Genomic DNA, 20,266 nt, shown 5'->3' on the forward strand with positions numbered 1-20,266 from the left:
TATATCTACATTGAGAATTCTGCCAGCAACCCGTACCTAATCAGAAGGATAGAACTCCACAAGACTACAAGTGGCAACATGGAAGCAAAAGTAGCATGCTTTTATAGAAGACAAGATATTTCCAACACACTTATAATGCTTGTGGACAAGCATGCTAAAGACATTGAAGAAGAATCAGAAACGATAACCAAGGCCAACTTGACCGATAAACAGAAACATTGGTTAAAACACGAGGATCTTTATTTGTCACGCCAGAGTGAATCTCTGCCTGCACCGCGTATCAGGGAAAAATGCACTGCTGCCCTTCTGAATGAGATGTAGTCAGTACTGTCACATCTTGATAAGGAGGAGATGTTTTTCTACTCATTGGTTTATGACCCCTCAGTGAAGACACTATTAGCTGAAAAAGGTGAAATCAGAGTGGGACCTAGATATCAAGCAGACCTCCCAGAAATGTTCTTAGGAGAGTCAGATGACAGGGAAGAGTTAACATGGGAAGTTGTCCTAGTTTGCTAATGCTGCAGAATGCAAAACACCAGAGATGGATTGGCTTTTATAAAACGGGGATTTATTTCGCTACACAGTTACAGTCTTAAGGCCACAAAGCGTCCAAGGCAACACATCAGCAATCGGGTACCCTCACCGGAGGATGGCCAATGGCCTCCGGAAAACCTCTGTTAGCTAGGAAGGCAGCTGGCATCTGCTCCAAAGCTCCGGCCTCAAAACGGCTTTCTCCCAGGACGTTCCTCTCCAGCAAGCTTGCTTCTCTTCAAAACATTACTCCCAGCTGCACTCTCTTTTCTCTCTTTGAGTCAGCTCATTTATATAGCTCCACCGATCAAGGCCCACCCCGAATGGGTGGGGCCAAGCCTCCATGAGAACATCTCATCAAAATTATCACCGACAGCTGGGTGGGGCACACTCCAAGCAAATCCAACCAGCACCAAAACTTCTGCCCCACACAAGACTACAAAGATAATGGCATTTGGGGGACACAATACACTCAAACCGGCACATTCCACCCCCTGGAACCCAAAATGGCATTATCTTTCCAAATACAAAATACATTCATTTATCACAAAAACTTAAATCATTTCAGTAACAAAAGTTAAGTACAAAATCCCATCAAAATAAGTTTAGGCTTGGTCAGTTCTAAGGCATAATTCCCCTCTAGCTGTGGATCTGTGAACCTAGAACAAGTTATGTGCTTCCAATATACAAAGGAGAGACATTCATAGGATAAACATTTACATTGCCATAAGGAGAAACAGTAAGGAAAACAGGGTTAACAGGAGCAAAACAGTTCCTAAAACCCACAGGACAAAGTCCATTAGATTTCAAAGTCCGAGAGTCATTTACAGAACAATGTTGCATCCTTGGGGCTTGAGAGAGTGGGAGCCTAACCCTTCCCAAGGGCCTTTTCTGCAGCCCGTTCCTCTCCAAACACTTAGGTGAGTGCTCCAACATTTCCACACATTGGGGAGACCACCTTCTCGGCCCCACCCTCCTCAAACATCGGGGCAGCTCCCGGATTCCCTTCCATCTCCGGGTCACATGCTCAACCCCTTCAGAACAGTGTGGTGGCAGCCAGGCTCTCCCCAATTCCCTGGAAATGTGCTCCACCCTCTTTGGGACCTGAGGTGGCAAAACTCTTCCAGAGCATCGAGGCGGAAAGCCCGCCCTCGACCTCCAGGGCAAACTCACCCTTTCCATTCCCAAGGGCCTTTTCTATCAAGCTCCTCACAATTCTTCTTTAGAGTCCATATTTCCACAAACAGTCTCTTTAAAGCAGTTTTGGCCTTTTCTATCAAGCTCCTCACAACTCTTCCAGAAATTCCCCCTTATCCATTTAAAAAGCCGTTCCAACATGTTTGGTATTTGCAAACTCAGCAGCAAAAGCACCCCACTTCTCTGGTACCAAAATCTGTCCTAGTTTGCTAATGCTGCAGAATGCAAAACACCAGAGATGGATTGGCTTTTATAAAACGGGGATTTATTTCGCTACACAGTTACAGTCTTAAGGCCACAAAGCGTCCAAGGCAACACATCAGCAATCGGGTACCCTCACCGGAGGATGGCCAATGGCCTCCGGAAAACCTCTGTTAGCTAGGAAGGCAGCTGGCATCTGCTCCAAAGCTCCGGCCTCAAAACGGCTTTCTCCCAGGACGTTCCTCTCCAGCAAGCTTGCTTCTCTTCAAAACATCACTCCCAGCTGCACTCTCTTTTCTCTCTTTGAGTCAGCTCATTTATATAGCTCCACCGATCAAGGCCCACCCCGAATGGGTGGGGCCAAGCCTCCATGAGAACATCTCATCAAAATTATCACCGACAGCTGGGTGGGGCACACTCCAAGCAAATCCAACCAGCACCAAAACTTCTGCCCCACACAAGACTACAAAGATAATGGCATTTGGGGGACACAATACACTCAAACCGGCACAGAAGTGAAAGTTTGGGATCCAAATAGCCCACTTACAGATGGACAGATTGACCCGTTTTTAGTTGTAGCCCTTGCCTGCCCTGGTTCTTTGAGGCAGCCTAGTGTGCACACAAGTGCAGCTGCAGCCTCCGAGACATCACCCTGCTTCATGCTATGGATACGTTGTGGAGACACAGCTATGGTCTGAGTAGTGCCATTCATGTTTTAGAACCATTTGGAGGACCTCTTTTATGCAGAGATGGAAGAATGGTCAGCCTCAGAAACAAGTTGACTTGAAGAGGCACAGGAAAAATATGGCAAAGACTTCAACAATATACATCAAGACTTTCTCCCCTGCAAGTCATTGACCAGCATCATTGAATATTATTACATGTGGAAAACTACTGGCATAGTATGTGCAACAGAAACATCTAAAAGCAGCAGAAGCTAAGAGCAAACTGAAACTAGTATACATCCCAACAGCAAACCAAATCCCAAGCAGATGTCCTCCAGCAACTGCCTGCACTGTGAATGGAGCCGTGGGGACCACATTCCAGCCCCAGAATCCCCGTAGGGCGAGCCTGTGAGAGCTGCTGTGCTACCCCATCTCGTCAGTGGTGTCCTTGGAGCCCACCTAACATGCAGTGTAGATTACATGCAGCTTATTGGCTAGAGTTGAAGAGATATGGAGCCCAAAAATACCCACCCAGTCAGAAGAAGAAAAGCTGTCTCCCAGCCCCACCACAGAGGATGCCCCAGTCAGAAGTCACATGTCCGGCCTGGCCGTGCAGGAGATGCCAGATGAAACACCAGCTCCAAAGTCTGCCGTGAGGACCCTTCAGGCTTTCTTCCTTCACACTACATATTTCACAAAATGTGCTCGCCTGGTCTGCAGAAATACCCTCCAGCTGTGGCAGGCAGCAAGAAGGCCGTTTGTTCCTATTAATTACGCTGCCATTAGGGCAGAATGTAAGGTGCTTTAAAATTCTTATGTGTTGTGCTTCTGACCATTTTCTGTCTTTCCCTTTCTCTTGTTCTCTCTTTGTCTGAAAAAAACATAAGGTCTTGTATCCAAAAAAAAAAAAAAAAAAAAAAAGAATATTGGTGGTTCACACAATCATGGGAGAGCCAAGCTTCCAAAAGCATTGCCCATAGCACTGCTGGCTGAGAAGGAAGAAGCCACTGCCCACTGCCCTTCCAGTGATGCCAACGCTGGGTCAGGAGCCTGACCTTCCAGCTGTTACCACCCTGCCTCCAAGAGAAAGCCAGATGCCTCTGCCATCTTTGCCAGAAAAATGGGTCCAGGAAGAACCTCTCTCGGCAAGTTGCTCTCCCCTTCAGAATGAAGTCCCGCGTCCAGAACCTGCTCCCAGGATGCTGGGTTGCACCTCTGCCCAGAGCTACAAAGAAGCCTGGAGAATGGAGTTCTTGGGCTTCCACTTTGGGGAGGCAGAACTCAGAAGCTGGAAATCCCTAAATAGAACAAGGGTGCTCAGCTAGTGTTGGGCAGTCAGAGCAGGGCAAATGCCCACCGGGTCCCTTGCCCAGACTGCTCACCAAATACCCATCCAGCCTCTTGCCAATCCTGCAACGTCCCGGATGCCCCAGACTCACAAAATCTTCCCTGCCCCCACCTGCAACAGACCATTGAAGTCCTCTGCATGCATCTGTCTGTCCCACCTCACCCCCACTCCACCATTTCCAGCCTAAGAGAGAGTCCCAGACAAGAGACCTGGGCGGGGGGGGGGGCGGGGCAGGGACCCTGAGGCTCACCAGAAAACCCAGGCCAGCGGGCTTGGCAGGCCAGGACCTGGCTGGGAAGGACACACAGTGGGCTAAGGCTGCCACCCAGTGGCTGAATTGAGAACTAGAGGAGGACCAGACTTGACCTCCATCCTGGCCATCCAGACATCCCGCCTCCATCCACCCCACCCCCATCCCTACCCCCACCCATCCCACCCACCCCTGATGCCTAGGAAAGCAGCCTTTCTCCTCCTTTTTGCTCCTGAGTCCAGCTGTCTGTGTCAGCTGAACTCTTAAAGAGATAATAATACCTAACATGGGTTTGGTACCCTACAGTGTACAAAATGCCTTCATGCAGTACTGATTAAAATGATAATTATTGTTGCATTAATTATTGTATCATTAATTGGGGGCTCACTGTGTGCATGGCACTTTAAAATATCACCTCCTGCCCTTCACAACAAATCTGTTGTGAACAAACGTATCTGCCCAGCCAGCATCCATTTTCCTTTCTTCTCCCGACAGCACCTCCCTTTTCCTTTAGGAATCCCCCTTCTACGCCTATGACTTTTATTGAAACTATGGGCAAAAAGAAGCTCTAAGCTCTCTGACAGTCACGAGGAGTTTCTAGCTCCCAGGCGCCACTCAGAGGAGAAAGGCGACCTGAAATTGAAACCAACACACAGAAAGCAGAAACGATCCCAAAGGCATTGGCGCCTCGGAACTGGACCTCGCTGGACTTCTCAATTCCATGAACCAGTATATCCTCCCTTTCTCTCAAGTCACTTTGAGTGGGATTTTTTTTTTCTTGAAACCAAAATAACCCTATTAATTCCTATCTAATAAAAGAAATTAGTAAGTAGAAATAGGGTGTTGCAACTAAAAGATCCAGACATAGAGAATCATTGAAGTCAAGTGCTGGGGGGGTGCATTTATTCAACACCACGTGCCACTCCCTGCTCTAGGCACTGGAGACACAACGAGCAAGAAGACAGACAAGACCCGAGCTCTCTGGGCTAACTTTCCGGCGGGGAATGCCACAGTGGATGCATTAGAGGAGAGTGCCAGGCAGAGAACCAGAAGGGGCGCTGTGATAGAGTGCCATCAGATGGCCACTGTAGGCTGGGTCCTCAGGGAATGCGGGGATGGCCTGGGCTCAGGCAGCCTGGTTAAACCGGGAACTACATTTCCCAGAACCCCCTTCTTTCTATGGTTACAATTAGAATTGGCCACAAGGAGAGCATATTGAGGGCTGAAGGTGGACGAGGCTGTGTCCATCACCCTCTTAAGGTCTTCGTGAAGTTGGGTGCAGCAGTGGACGAAGGCAGAGGTGCACAGTCGGTTCCAGCTTGGTTTTGCTCTCCTCCACTCCGAGCCCAGCTGGCCATCAGTGTCCTCACTCGTGACCTTGGGCCCCTGCCAGACGTGGCTGCAGAACACACGCAGGTAACAGCTTCACGTGGATCTCTCCACGAACTTCTCCTTCACAGTCCCAGGGAAGTGGTGCTTACTTTAGGAAGGCAGGAGCAGCAATGCACTGTAGGCCGTGCCGAGGTCTTCAGGGGAGTGTGTCCTAGTTTCTTAAACTGGATGCCATAAACTGGGTGCTTTAAAACAACAGAAACTTATTGTCTCATGGCTCTGGAGGGCAGACGTCTGAAATTAAGGCGTTGGAGGGGCCGTGCTTCCTTTGGACTCTGCAGGGAAGAATCTGTTCCATGCTTCTGTCCTGGTTTCTGGCAGTAGTTTGCTGGCAATCCGTGGTGTTCTCTGCCTGCATCACCTGGCTGTCTTCTTTCTCTTTCTGGCTCCATGTGTCCTAATGTCCTCTTCTTGTAAGGGACCCCAGTCATATTGGTTTAAGAGCTCGCCCTACTCCAGTATGACCTCATTTTAACTTGTCTCTTCCATCTGTAATGACTTTATTCTTCATTAAGACCACAATCTGAGTTGGTGGGGATTAGGACTTCAACATATCTCTTTCTTTTGGGGGTGGGGGGTTGGGGGGGCAGGAGGCACAATTAAATCCATAACATAGACATAATAGGGCTTACTAGTGGATCGGATGGAGGGTTTGACAGAAAGAGAGGAATCAGGATGATCCTAGACCTTTTCCATAAGCAAGAGGGTGGAGGTTTGGAGCCATTTACTGAGATAGGAAGGAGCATCTCTCGGGTTGGAAGCAAGAGTTCTATGTTGGATATTATGGTAGGTTGAAAAAAAAAATGGCCACAACATTTTGTAGGTCCTCCCAATCCCAATGCAAAACTCACAGAAAAGTGGCAAGTACAGTACAAAGAACTTTCTTTTTCCTGAACCACTGAAAGTAAGTTTCTGTTGTGATGCCCCATCACCTGCTAATATTTTAGTATTTTCCACAATCAAGGATATTCCCCTACATTACCACAGTACAAATCAAATCAAATACGAAATTAACATTCATACTGATAAAACTTTGTGGAGAAAGCCCTGGAGACCATTCAGAGCCCATAAACCCATGCCCTACTTCCTCTTTGAACTTCCTCTTGAATTTGCTCTTGATATCATTTGAAATTTGAAATCCCCATCAAGGTGGCCAACCCAAACAGCTAATCAAGTCCTTGTTCATTACATTTGACTCAATACAAAATAAAGCCCACCTGCCCTAAACTGGCTCCTATAAAACAGACAAACCCTGGCCAATCAAGAAGAGTCTAACTTTCTTTTATGTGTATAAAAATCATTTTCCATCCCTAGAAGCATGAAGCTGCTTGCATTTTTGCAAGTGATTCAGCTTCCTTGCTGCAGCAAAACTTGGTGTCCCAAATAAAATGCTGTAATCTGCAAATTCAACTCTATTTCTCTTTTGGTGATACAAAATTATTTAATCTGCAGTCATTCAAATTGCCCCAGCTGTCCCACCAGTGACCTTTAACATGAAAGGAAAATATATTATTCTAGAAACACATATTTCATTTAGTTTCATGAACTTCTAGTCTCCTTTGATCTAGAAGATGGGCAATTTTTTGTTTGTCATGATGTTGACATTTTTTGAAGAGTGTGGGCCATTTGTTTTGTAGAAGACCCCTTGATTTTGGCTGGTCTGAAATTTTTCATAATTCATTTCAGGCAATGGGTGTTTGACAATAATAGTACAAAGGTTTTCTCATTGCATCCTACAAAGTGCCACACATTTCTAATTTTTCTGATGTCCACTCTGATCATTTGACTATCCACTGTAATCTTCTCTCCCTTGTAATTAATATCTGTTTATCGTTGTCATAACTACCATCGATGGAGGGCTGACTATGCGGAGAGGCATTTTAGAGCTTCATAAATAACCCATGCCTCATCAAATTTTCAATGTCAATATAGACTAATAATTTCCCACTTTGGTCAGTGGGTTTTAATCCATTACTCTCATTATTTATTTTGATGCTCAAATTGCCCCTGATCTGGCCACTCAGTGAAAGCCCACTCCAGCCGGCTTCTGCATCTTTTTCACATGACCCCGTTGTTCTTTGAGCACTTTGTTACTTTCTGGCTGCAGATGTCCCAAGCTCAACTTGTACTTTCTCTACCCAAGCCCCAGGGACAGCCATTTCTCCTTGAGCCAATGCCTGGTTTCAAGATCTACAGGGGAGATGCTGATTGCTGCTGGGGTCCTTCTTGGGACATACACACACGTGCACTATATTTACACCCAAATGTGTTTCTGCATGTGTCTATATTCATGCTGAAATTTCCCATTCTACTCCAACACCGTAGGATGTTTGTTCCCTTCTCATATTCACAATCTTCTCTGAGAGTGAGAAACTGGCTTTCTATATTCTTAATATATTTACCAATTTGAGCAATTTCTCGCGTAGATCACCCTGCACTAAACAAACTCCACCCCACCCTCTGCAGCCACCCCCCACTACACACACACACACACACACACACACACACACATACACACTTGCACATACTTTCCTCTCCCTTCTCCTGCACCAACCCCCATTCTCGGCAACTTCTCCACATAGCTGCCCTCCTACCCCACCTGGAATTTAACACCCCACGCCAGGCCACTCCTCTGCAGGAACACCCTCCACCCCATTCTGGGCCATTCCCTGACACACTTCACTCTGCAGAAGCTCTGATATCCTACAGGAGATGGCTTAAATAAATAACTTACCTTTTAAAAAAAAAAGCTTTAAGGGAGTTGTTCTGCTAGAGAAATCCCAAGTCTAGAGAAAAAAAAGGTTTGTGATTACTGAAGCCTTAGGCCAATTTTAGTCCTGCCCACCCACCCACACATACACCAAACCCACCCCCATCACCCCATACCCATAGAAAATGAGCTGCTAGTGTGGTCCACAGACCCCAAAAAGGAAATGCCTTCACTGCCCTTCTCACATGAGATGCTGCAGACACAAGCAACCTCAGCAGCAGCCACAGTACGGGAGTAATAGGAGGGGCTTTGCCAAATATGTGACACATAGTAGGGGGTCAATAAATATTACATAAATCCACTAAGGAATAAACGCTTATGTGGTCCCTGCCTTTCTCGGCCAGAGGCGTACCCCGCCTGCCCACATGGGGGCAGTGCTGCTCCACATTTGGCAGAGCTGCACTAGCACGGTTTCCACCTGGCATCCACTGCCCAACTTCCCATTTTTCAGGTGGAGACCTCCCTGATCCATGGAAAAGCTCTGACACAGTTTGCTAATGGTGCCTTTTCACAAAACACCAGAAATGGATTGGCTTTTATAAAGGGGGTTTACTTGGTCACAAAGTTACAGTCTTAAGGCCATAAAGTGTCCAAGGTGACACATCAGCAATCGGGTACCTTCACTGGAGGATGGCCAATGGTGTCCGGAAAACCACTGTTAGCTGGGAAGGCACGTGACTGGCGTCTGCTCCAAAATTCTGGTTTCAAAATGGCTTTCTCCAAGGATGTTCCTCTCTAGGCTTCAGCTTCTCTCCAAATTGTCACTCTCAGTTGCTCTTGGGGCTTTTGTCCTCTCTTAGCTTCTCTGGAGGAAGAGTCTGCTTTCAAAGGCCATCTCCAAAATGTCTCTGTAAGCTGCAGCTCCTCTCTCAGCTCCTGTGCATTCTTCAAAGTGTCCCTCTTGGCTGTAGCAAGCTCGCTCCTGTCTGAGCTTATATAGTGCTCCAGTAACCTAATCAAGGTCCACACTGAATGGGCAGGGCCACACCTCTATGAAAATTATCCAATCAGAGTCATTACCCACAGTTGGGTGGGTCACATCTCCATGGAAACATTCAATCCAAGAATTACAATCTAATCAACACCATACAAGATTGCATTAAAGAATATGGCTTTTTCTGGTGGGGGGGGGCATAATATGTATACAAACTGGTACAAGCTCTAAAGAAGGACATTGCTGGAATCACCCTGCCTTCTTAATAGACATGCCCCTCTGGAAGGACACATCCATCGCCTTTGGAAGGCTAGACCAGCCCATGAAGAACACAGCAGCCTGCCTGGAGGGCTATACATCTACCAGTCCAAGGAGGACCAGAGGCTCCCGGGATGCTCAGCACCATAGGCGTTTACAGCAGAGCTCCCCTGGGAGGGGTGATGATACATGTGGGACAGGGCATGACGTGAGGTAGGGCAGGCTGGGGGGCAGTCTGACTGGAGGTCACATCTTGGCTCAGCCTCTGGCAAGTCACTTAACTTTCCTGACAGTATTTTCTTGTCCATGAAATGGGAATGAGAAGATCTTGCAGGCGTTATGAGATGCAAGTTAGATAATACGTGTGTCTTAGTTTACCAGCTGCGATAACGGAGACCACATAATAGATTGGCTTAACAACAGGAATTTATGGTCCATGGTTTTGGAGTCTGGAAGGCTTGCTTCCTCCTGGGGTTGGTGGAGTTCTGGCTAGTCGGCAATCCTTGGGTTCCTTGGCTTTCCCGTCACATGGCAATGTCCTCTCCTTTCTCTTCCAGGTTCCTTTACTTCCAGCTTCCTGCTTCTCCCGTGGCTTTCTCTCTAAATTTCCACTAATAGGATTAAGGGCCATCTGATTTAGTTGACCACACCTTAACTAAAAATAACATCTTCAAAAGCTTCTATTTACGGGTTCACACCCACAGAAATGGATTAAGGCTATGAACATGTTTTTCTGAGGTGCAAAGCTCAATCTACGACCACAAATAAAAGAATGAGAATGGCATGTAGTGGCTCAGCAAGGGTAAGTTACTATCATTACTGTTATTTTTGTTGTTAACCACAGTGTCATTGATTCAGCACAGCCATCCCAAGGAAGCTCTTGCCTCTTATGGACCTACAGATTAAATCTGTGACTGGATCCTGAAATTATTCCTTCATCTATAGGAAAGCGGGAACTGAAAGAGCAAGAGTTGTCAGGTAATACAATAGGAGAGAATTTCAGCTTTTTCTTTGTTTGTTCATTTTTAATGAAAGGACATACATTGTGGGAGAAATCAAACGTGATTTTTGTATTTTCTTTAGGGATGGAGAGGCAGTGCTGAAGCCCTTCAGCTTCCTCCCTCTAAAAGTCTTGAAGCCAAAGTTATCCAATGAGTTGCAGCCCCAGCATCCGTGGAGAGGGGTTTTATCCAGTGGGGCTCCAGGCCCACCCTGTCCACATCCTTTACTTCCAGCAGGCAAAGGTAGGGCCCCTTTATTCCTCATGGGAAAATGGCTTTTTCTTCTTTATGTCTCTTAAGTTCAAGAAGTATGATTAGTGAGAAAAGGCAAAGGGCAAGGATTGTTTAAACAAATGAGAGAGAGTAAAAGGGAGGAGAGCTGGCTTGTAATAATCTCCAAGTCTCAGATTTATTACACAGTGGAAAGTGACCAAAATGTTCTCTGGTTTTTAGTGAGGACGTAAAGAAATAGAAAAGCTTAAGACGCACACAAGGGACTCAGGTTGGCAGCAGCAGCAGTTGTGAAATTATGATTCATAAAGGCTCCTGAGGTGATATATATTTGCCATGCAAGTCACTGTTTCAAGTCTGTTTTTCTCTACACATTTGAATATGCATGAAAAAGCAAAACCACTGAAACTTAGAATGTAAATTTCAAGGTTTGTGATCTACATATGCCAGTGCCCCAGGTCTCTAGCTTTTGCAGCTGTAGCAAGTGATGATCACCTGATGGGCTGTGTTATTCTGTGGTTACAAACAAGCTCAAATCTTTGTGGGCTAGAACAAAAAGGTCTCTTGCTCCTTGAGTGATGTGTCCTCAGGGAGTTGAGCTGACAGAGCCTCCACCTTCTGTTGCTGGGGCAGAGGGAAGGGGTACGTAGGGTGAATCGCATGCTGCCTTTAAAAGGCGTCTGTCTACTTCACTTCCTCCCAGCCTTCCAAGCAAGTCACCTGGCCACACCTAACTTCAAGAAGTAGGGAAGTGAGATCCAACTGTGTGCCTGGAAGGAGAAAAAGTTGGGATCTTTGGGGCTTGTGGACTGACTATTCAGGGCTTACTAGGTCTTCTTGAGAGTTTATAACCATCAGTCTGTCTAGTGCAAGATTTATCCTAAAAATTATTTTGAACTGTAACAATGCTTGCTCTCTGGGAAAAGCCTGAGGCAGAGAAACTATCAAACAAACAAACAAACAAACAAAAAACCTTCTTCCTTTTCCATCTAGAATAATTTAGAATTCAGTCTTCCTCCAAGCAGAGCAAGAGCTTAACTCACTTATTCAAAACATCTTTATTTAGTTCCAACTCAGCACCAGATGCTGGGAATGCAAAGACAAAATGAAACAAAATCCCTATTCCCAAGAAACTCATAGTCTAGTTATCCTGCTGGATTCATAGGCCTGGAGCTTGGGAGCAAGGGCTGGTCTCAGCAAAGTATGTATGGGATCATCAAGGTGGAAGCGTCTTCTGAAGCTGAAGTATCTGTGGCCCCTAAAGTACCTGCTTCCACCTTTATGTCCCTCCCATGTCCCTCCTGCCCCAGGTAACTCTCTCATCATCTCTTGCCTGCATTGCTGACCTTGTCACTTTCTTGCTTAATGCCCCTCCTATGGGTTCCCACCTTGATGTCTTGCCCCTACGTATCTCTCCAGGCTCCTCCCTCATCACTCTTGCTTTAAGTTTCTGTTTTCTCATACACATCTTGATATTTCTTGCCTCCCAACCTTGTTCACCTTTTCCCTCTGTCTGCACTGCTCCATGCACCCCTATTACCACTTCGGACACTTAAATTCCTATTTCTATGGGAACTTTGCTGATCCCATTTCCTCTCCCCACCCCTTCAGGCACCAGACCATCACTGTACTTATCAACTGTTCTAATAATCTGTTTATGCATCTATCTTCCTAGTTGGACTTGGAGGGCTATGAGCTCCTTGAGGACAGGGGCTGTGCCCATAGCTCTTACTATGGTATCTGGTCAAAGCAAGCAACCAAACAACATTTGCTGATATTTCTGTGGCAGAGCTGTATGATGGAATGAGCAATGAAAGGTGTTCATTAAAATATCCTGTACTGGGATATTATTGGAAGGGTGTATAAAATGGATATATGACTTTGAGAACAGGAATAACATAATTCCTAACCTTAAAGAAAACATCATTCACATGCCTCTCAATGGAATGACATCAATATCAAATTGCTCTGGTGCGAGGAGTCCATTGGACAAGATACACTTAAAATACCAAGATTGAGTATGCCAGTATGACAACATTTGGGACTATTTGGACTTGGGATGGAAACAATTAGATGTCAACTTTTTGAAATGTTAGTTGAATGAATGCTCGCCTCCAGTATCAGTCACCATTACATTTGCCTGGGAATGACCAAAAACCCAACATAACAATGACTTTAAAAAGATAGTCTTGGCTTAAACATCCCTTCCTCAGAGAACATTTCCAAGATTTGCAGACTAGCCTTTCATAGCACCCTTTGCTACTTTTGCTTTTCACCTATTCCTTCTTCTAGCACTTATCTCAGTGAAAGTTTAAATGATGATTTGTTCATTGACCTTTATCTCCTTTAGGTGATAAACTCCTTAAGTCTGGTGCCTGGGTACCACCTTGCTCTGCTGCATCCCCAGAATCTAGTAAAGTGTCTGTACTTTGCTACCAGTGTGGTCCAGAGCCCACAGAGAGCCGTCTCTGTGGAATCTTGGCCCCCAGGTCTTTTGAACAGAATCCATATTTTAACAAGATCCCCAGGTAATTAATTCTTATGCACAGTCAAGGTTCAGAAGCACTGGTCCAACGCATACTAATCATAATAGTAGTGACAAGAGTGAATAACATTTTGCATGTGTAACGATGCCTTGTGGAGATTCCAGTCACACAGATCCTGTTCTCTGTGGGGCTCAGCCATGCCTCCACTGGGGTCTGGCCATAAGACAGAGTCACCTGGCTGTACTCTGAATCAGTGTTGGGTCTAGCAGCCCTCCCAGACCCCTCTTCCCTCAAGATAAGTCCTATCCCCAGGGGCTGGCTCCTCCATCCCTACCCACCAGATTTCTATGCAGCACCCACAAGTTTGCCAAGAAGGCCCAGATGTTTCTGAACATCAGTTGAAGCTCAAGATGGGACTTCCCCCCCAAACATGCTTGGTAATCCATCACATAAAACACCTTTTTTAAAAAATAGACTGGCATCTGTTTAAGGGTGTGCGCATTTCTGCAGAGTGTGAATGAGTATGTTCATTATCTCATTCTGCTCTAAATCCTACAGTGATTCCCAGAATACTAACTGCCACTTATCCCTACTGTCTTGGGTGCCAGGCACTTTAATCATAAACCTTACAAGAAAGTGCCGCTTCTCCATTTTATAGAGGAGAAAAGTGAGCATCAAGGAGGTTACAGAACTCTCCCAAGGCCCCACGTTTATCAATACGTAAAACCGGGATTCATACCCAAGCCACTGCCAAGTGCTCTGCAGAATTTCAGACTTGTGGGTCGGGGATACTGAACTGTTGGAGTGAGACTCCCCATCCCCTCCTTAGAAGTAAAGGAGGCGAAAACTAAGTGCTGCTCTAGAGACCAGTACGGGTCCCTCGGAGACTCCTTTGTCTCCTCCCCCTCCCCGAGACCCCATCGGGCACCCCAGCCTCTCCTGGGCCTTGGAATTGGCTGCAAGATCGAGCGAGGATTCACGCCCCGCCCCGCCGCCCATGGCCCCGCCCACTCCCGCCCCAGGCTCCCCCGGGTCCCGCCCCTTTCCGCCCCTTTCCGCCCCTTTCCGCCCCGGACTGGGCCAGTCAGCGCCTGTCTGCCGCTGCCATTTCCTGTCCAACTACGGGGGCGTCAGGTCAGTGTAATGTGGTGGCCGCGGGGTCTCCTCCGGGACCTGGTCCTGGCTGGCCGACAGAGGTCTGAGCAGAGGACACTGGTTTGGGCCCCAGCAGATGGGACTTTGTGGAGTGCGGGCTGGGACCCCTCACTGTGGGCACAGGGGCTGGTGGACGCGGTGGAGCGGTTGCCGGAGCAACGATGGCGTCGGCCCCGCCCCTCGGTGCCGGGCGGGGAGCAGGCAGCTGCGCGTGCGCGTCGCCGGCCAGCGGCGCCTCTTGAGTTGTCCTGTCCTTGCGCTCACCTGGCGTTGGTAGCACTGCGCAGGCAGTGTGCGCCGGTAGATCCCTCCCTGGGATCATAGGCGTCGGCCCCTGCTCAGGGAAGTTCCTCGCTCGGCCTCAGCTCCGTGGGCGTTTCAGATATTTGGGCCGGAAAGAGGCTCAGTGATCGTGGTTAACGCACACGTCCCCACTCCTGTTTTATAGATAAGGGTGCCTCACATTTACCACTCATTGCGTGCCTGGTGCCTTACGTTAATCCCCAGGTCAGTCCTTCAGTCCTCGGGGTTTGTATTACCATTTCCGCAGTAAGGGTGAAGCCTGAGGTTCAGAGAGGTTGTGACTTTAGCCAAGGCCGCACAGCTGGGAATTGGAGATAAGGGCACTGAGGATCAGAGACGATATTACTCAGCTTGTTCCTGGCAGAGATGAAAGCCTGGCAGATTTCTAATTCCTAGTTATAGGTGCATTACAGTACTACTGGGGTCCCAAACCTAGCTGTGAATCAGACTCACCTGGAGTGTGTTTAAAACCACATCGTGTCAACTATGCCAGGCTTACTGACTGAGAAGCACTGGGGTCAAGGATGAAGAATCTGTATATTTAACAAGTTTCCAGGCGATTTTTATGGTCTGTGGAGGAACCTTTGGGAGCCGCTGCATACACCACTGTGATTTCAAGCAAAAACAATGCTAAGTTAATAAATTTAGAAGTACCTCCCTGGAAAGAAGAGACTAGTTCTAATCCCTTCCGCCTATTTGTAGCTTCTCTTCACTGCCCCAGAAACAAGCCAAAGGCTTATATTTTAAACAAGTATGGACGTTTAGATGCAAGTTGTCACCAATCCCTTGTCTATTTGTCACAAGGCTAGGTCAAAGCTTCTGACTAAAGGCCAGCATGATCAAAGTTAGCCAATCATGTCCTTCTTCGTCCCTGGCACCCTATCAGGGGCTCTCCTCCCAGTCTCCTCACCAGGTCCCCAAATCACAGCAACTGATGTTGGCTTTGGAGGGATGTTTCTCCAGAGTGGTTTCCCCAGTGGAGAGAGGGCTGGCAGCTTTCCAGAAATAGCTCCACAAATAATGAGTATTCCTTGGGCTTAAACAACAGTCAGAGTGCTATTCATGGCATTTATAAGCAGAAATCCATCTTAAAAATAATCACTTGGCTCTTAGTTTTAGAAGGCTAATGAGCCTGACGAATTCTGTTTAGTGTTTTCTTATTATTAATTTTCATCATTTACACTGCCTCCCTCAGGGATTCTGATCTACAATGGCTGAGGATCAAGAGAAAGACTTGCAAAAATTTCTTAAAAATGTGGATGAAATCAGTAAGTACCAGTAAATCGTAAACAAATTAAATCCTGCTTTAGACAGTCGAGTGAGTAAAAAGAGATGATCACTCTAAGTTAGTTCCTGAATTGCCTGACAAGTTTATGAGTTTCAAGAAAAAATGTAATTGGAATTAAATAGAAAGGATATTGAGAAGCAAGTAATATTATAGCCTGGGGGCAGTATTTTCCGGCTGTTAATTGGTATCAGAGAAGCTGTTATTCTTACTGGAATTCAGGCTGACAGCTCTCCTTGTATTTTGTGTGGGTGGAATCCACTCAAAAGGAGCTGCTGTTGGCCTCCTGTTTCCCTGTTGCCAACAAGCCTGGGTGTTCCCTTTGAAAAGATCACTCAAGATTCCTGTAGATCACTCTGGGATCTCCCCTCTGTTTTAAGGTAGAGCCAGTTGTATTTTGACATGCAGAGGCAAAAACCAAACGGCTTTCCCTCAGGATCCATCAAATTACATGGGATGCACAGTGCTGGCGTCCCCCTCTCTCTTCCTCTAGGCAAGAACAATTTTGGATCAGTATTGAAGAAAGAAAGCTAATTTTAGTGGGTTGAAAAATAAGTGAGGCCTTCCATTTCTAGCAACATTGCTGATGAAATAATCTAAAAACCCTCCTACTACAAGACGTCTAGAAAGGCTGGATAAAATATGAAAGACATCAAAAATTACATAGCACATAAGACAACAGTAAGATAGGGCGGTGACTAGAATTAGAGTCTGCGATATTTGTATTTTGCAGGAAGGTAGAAATAGTGATTAACTTTAGATTTTCATAAGTCAAGTACATTTGTTAAAATTGTAAGAGTTTACAGAGTTTCTATTTGGGCAGTGGGTAGTGGGGAGGGTAGCCAATATTGTGAATGTAATTCATATCGTTGAGTTATGTACATGAAAGTGGTTAAAATGGGAAATTTGTGTTGTATATGTTACCACAATTTTTTTTTAATATCGGTATTGTCCAAATAAAGAAAAATTTTAGGGGTTACCTTTACAAGAATAGAAAAATAAAGTATAAGATCTAAGCTTATAAAAGGTAAAAGGAGAACAAAGAAAGTTAATAAATCAGTGAAGACAGGAAAGGAGGGGGGAAAAGAAATGTAAAAAGTCTAGGTACACCTCTCTCTCTAGCTGGGCCAACTTGGCAGATGAGGTCACTGCCCTCCCCTCTTCATGGAATCTGATGCCAGGGGGAATGAATCCCTCTGGCAATGTGGAGTGTGACTCCTGGGGAGGAGTCTGGACCCGGCGTCGTGGGATGGAGGGCGTCTTCTTGACCAAAGGGGGGATGTGAAAGGAGGTGCGATAAGCTTCAGTGGCAGAGAGATTCCGGGGGGAGCTGGGAGGTCACTCTGGTGGGCACTCTTGCATGCAGTATAGACAGCCCTTTTTGGGTTCTGGTGAATTGGGGTAGCTGGCGGTGGATGCCTGAAACTGTCAGACTGCAGCCCAGAGACCACGAGTCTTGAAGACGATTGTATGAAGGTGTGGCTTATGAGGGGTGACAATGGGATTGGGAAAGCCATATGGACCACAGTCCCCTTTGTCTAGTTTATGGATGGATGAGTGGGAAAATGAGGGAAGGAAAAACAAACTAACAAAGGCACCCAGTGTTGTTTTTTACCTTAATTGCTCTTTTTCACTTTAATTATTATTATTGTTATTTTTGTGTGTGTGGTAATAAGGGTGTCGGGGATTGATTTTGGTGACGGATGCACAGCTATGTGGTGGTGCAGTGAACAATTGAATGTACGATTTGTTTTGTATGACTGCATGGTGTGGTAATATATCTCAATAAAATGAATAATTAAAAAAAAACTTAAAAAAAAAAGTCTAGGTAAAAAGAATGCATAAAACAGAGTAGAAATTAATCCAAATACTATATCAGTAATCGTAAGACAAATGAACTCTCCAGTTAGAAAAGATTGTCAGATTGGATAAAACAACAGGCACCTAAACTTAAAGACACAGAAGAGTTGAAACTTTTAAAATGGAAAACTATTTATCAGGCAAATACTATCCAAAATAAAGAAGGTATTGAGTATTAACATTAAACAAAATAGGTTTTAAAGCAAAGGCCATAATTTAAAGTAGCCATTAGTTAGTGACAAAGGGAAAGCTTCATCAGGAAGATGTAAGAATTCTAAATTTGCAAATTAGATATAGCTTTAAAAGCCATAGAGTACACATTTTTTTTTTTTTTTTTAAATCTCTAGAGCCAAACTTGACAGAAATGCAAGGAGGGAAGGACAAATTCAAATCATTAGTGGAAGGCTAAAATACCAAGCAACTAAAAAGCAAATTTTAGTAGATTTGAACAACACAGGTAACAAGCTACATTAATGGATAAAAAATCCTCCATTCACCGATTCCCCTTTTCAAAAACCAAAAATCATGGAACATTCTAAAAAACAAAGAATGAAGTTGACCTCAAAGCAACATATACGAAAGAACCTGTGTCATATAGACCAGATTTCTGACCAGAAACAAACTGTTCAAAGTCAATAAGAAAAAGATAAGCAACCTCCTACTCCTCCTCCTCTGCATCAGGAAGCTAAACACTTCTAAATTACATATGGGTCAAAAATAAAACATACTATAAATTATAAAATATTTACAATTGAATAATAATCTGAACTTTTGGAATGCTTAGAAGGAAATTCATGTCATAAATTATTTTTTTAGAAGCAAAGACATAATTATTGAGCAAAGCATCCACCTCAGAAAGTTTGAAAAAAAGAGAATAAGCCTAAAGAAAGGAAATAATAAAGGCAACAGAAATTAATGAAATAGAAAACAAGAAAAAATGAAAAGAAGAACAAAGGTAAAAACTGAATCTAAGAAATTAGTAATGAAATAGACATACCTTTGGCTATAAAACAGAAAACCATGAGTCCGTGCTGATATAAATTAATAAATGCTTAAGTTAAAAATTCGATGAGAAATGGGGACATTTACCTAGTGTCAAAGTATCTCCCCACAAAATATGTATTAATTACAAAAGGAAAAAGAGTAACTTTACGGTGGAAAAGCCTGGCAGATATCACCTTAATTTAGTGATCAAGGTAAATATCATCAGTAATGGGACAATTGAAATTGCTTATCACCAATAGGATCTGAAGACCAGTAAGAAGAACTCAGCATCACTTCTGTGATACTCCTTACAGAGATGCATCTCCTGAATCTAATCATAAAGAAGCATCAGACAATCCTAAACTAGGGGACACGCTGCAGAATAGCTGGCCTGTGATCTTTAAAACTGCCAAGCCCAAGAAAGCCAAGGAAAGACTTAGGAGCAGTCCCAGAAAACAGGAGACTAAAGTCACGAGTAATACATGATTCTGAATGGATCTTTTTACTATAAAGGAGTTTATTAAAGGGCAAGAGATAAAATGTGAGTGGGGGCTGAGGATGAATAAGGTATCAGTGTGAACTTCCTGATTTTGATGGTAGTGTGATTTTAAAGAATGTCCTCATTTGTATGAAATACATGAAAAAGTATTTGGGGTGTTGGCCACTTATAAGGAATCAAGGGGGAAATAATTCCTTATGTTGTACTAGCAACTTTTCTGTAAGTTTGACATTGGTCTACAGTAAACAAGAAACCACAAGGCTCAGATATGGTCATTTTACAGTCAAGTCCTTCCAAACGGTCAAAGAACCATTAGACAAATTGTTTCAGAGAGTAAGAAACAGAGAACACTCCTTACTCATTCATTACATGAAGGTAGACACCTTTGACACCAAAAGTAAAACAGTAGAGCACTAGAAAATACATGGCAATATTATTTATTTCTGTAGTTAGAGTCTTAAATGCAATATTAGAAAACCAAATTCAGCAATGAATTAAAAAATAATTCATCATGGTCACGTTGGACTGTTCAAGTAATGCAAGAATGGTTTTATGTTAGAAAATTTGCTAGTGTGATTTTTATTTTAACATTTAAAAAAAATCCATATGATCATCTTAATAGATATAAAATTAAAAAAAAAACAAAAAAATATTTCCTAGAATTCAAAACCAGTTCATGATAAACATTCATACCTACTTGAGAATAGAAAAGAACTAGATAAGAGTACTAACCGAAACTCCACTGCAAATGTTGTACTTGATGGTGAAATAGAAAGGTTCTTTTAAAAGTCAGGAATAAGATAAAAACACTCACTATTGTTGCTTTTACTTAACATTTAACTGGATGTTCTAGCAATAAGATAAGAAAACTGAATTTAAAAATAGTAGGATTTGAAAGGAGGAAACTGATTTTCAG

General features: G+C 44.5%; 1 protein-coding gene and 1 pseudogene across 3 annotated transcripts in view; both read left to right on the forward strand.

Moving 5' to 3' along the window:
• LOC119537302 lies at window positions 1-14,696 on the forward strand (annotated as a pseudogene).
• Window positions 14,348-20,266, forward strand: part of TTC12 (tetratricopeptide repeat domain 12) — a 62,644-nt gene continuing 56,725 nt past the window's right edge. For all 3 annotated transcript variants that reach the window (XM_037841480.1, XM_037841481.1, XM_037841482.1), the window contains exons 1-2: window positions 14,348-14,398; window positions 15,918-15,990. In XM_037841480.1, the coding sequence (XP_037697408.1) occupies window positions 15,933-15,990 (58 nt within the window). In that variant the 5' untranslated portion in view covers window positions 14,348-14,398; window positions 15,918-15,932. The remainder of the gene's footprint in view (window positions 14,399-15,917; window positions 15,991-20,266) is intronic.

The sequence above is a fragment of the Choloepus didactylus genome, chromosome 6 (genome assembly GCF_015220235.1).
Source record: "Choloepus didactylus isolate mChoDid1 chromosome 6, mChoDid1.pri, whole genome shotgun sequence".
In the NCBI taxonomy this organism is placed as follows: Eukaryota; Metazoa; Chordata; class Mammalia; order Pilosa; family Megalonychidae; genus Choloepus; species Choloepus didactylus.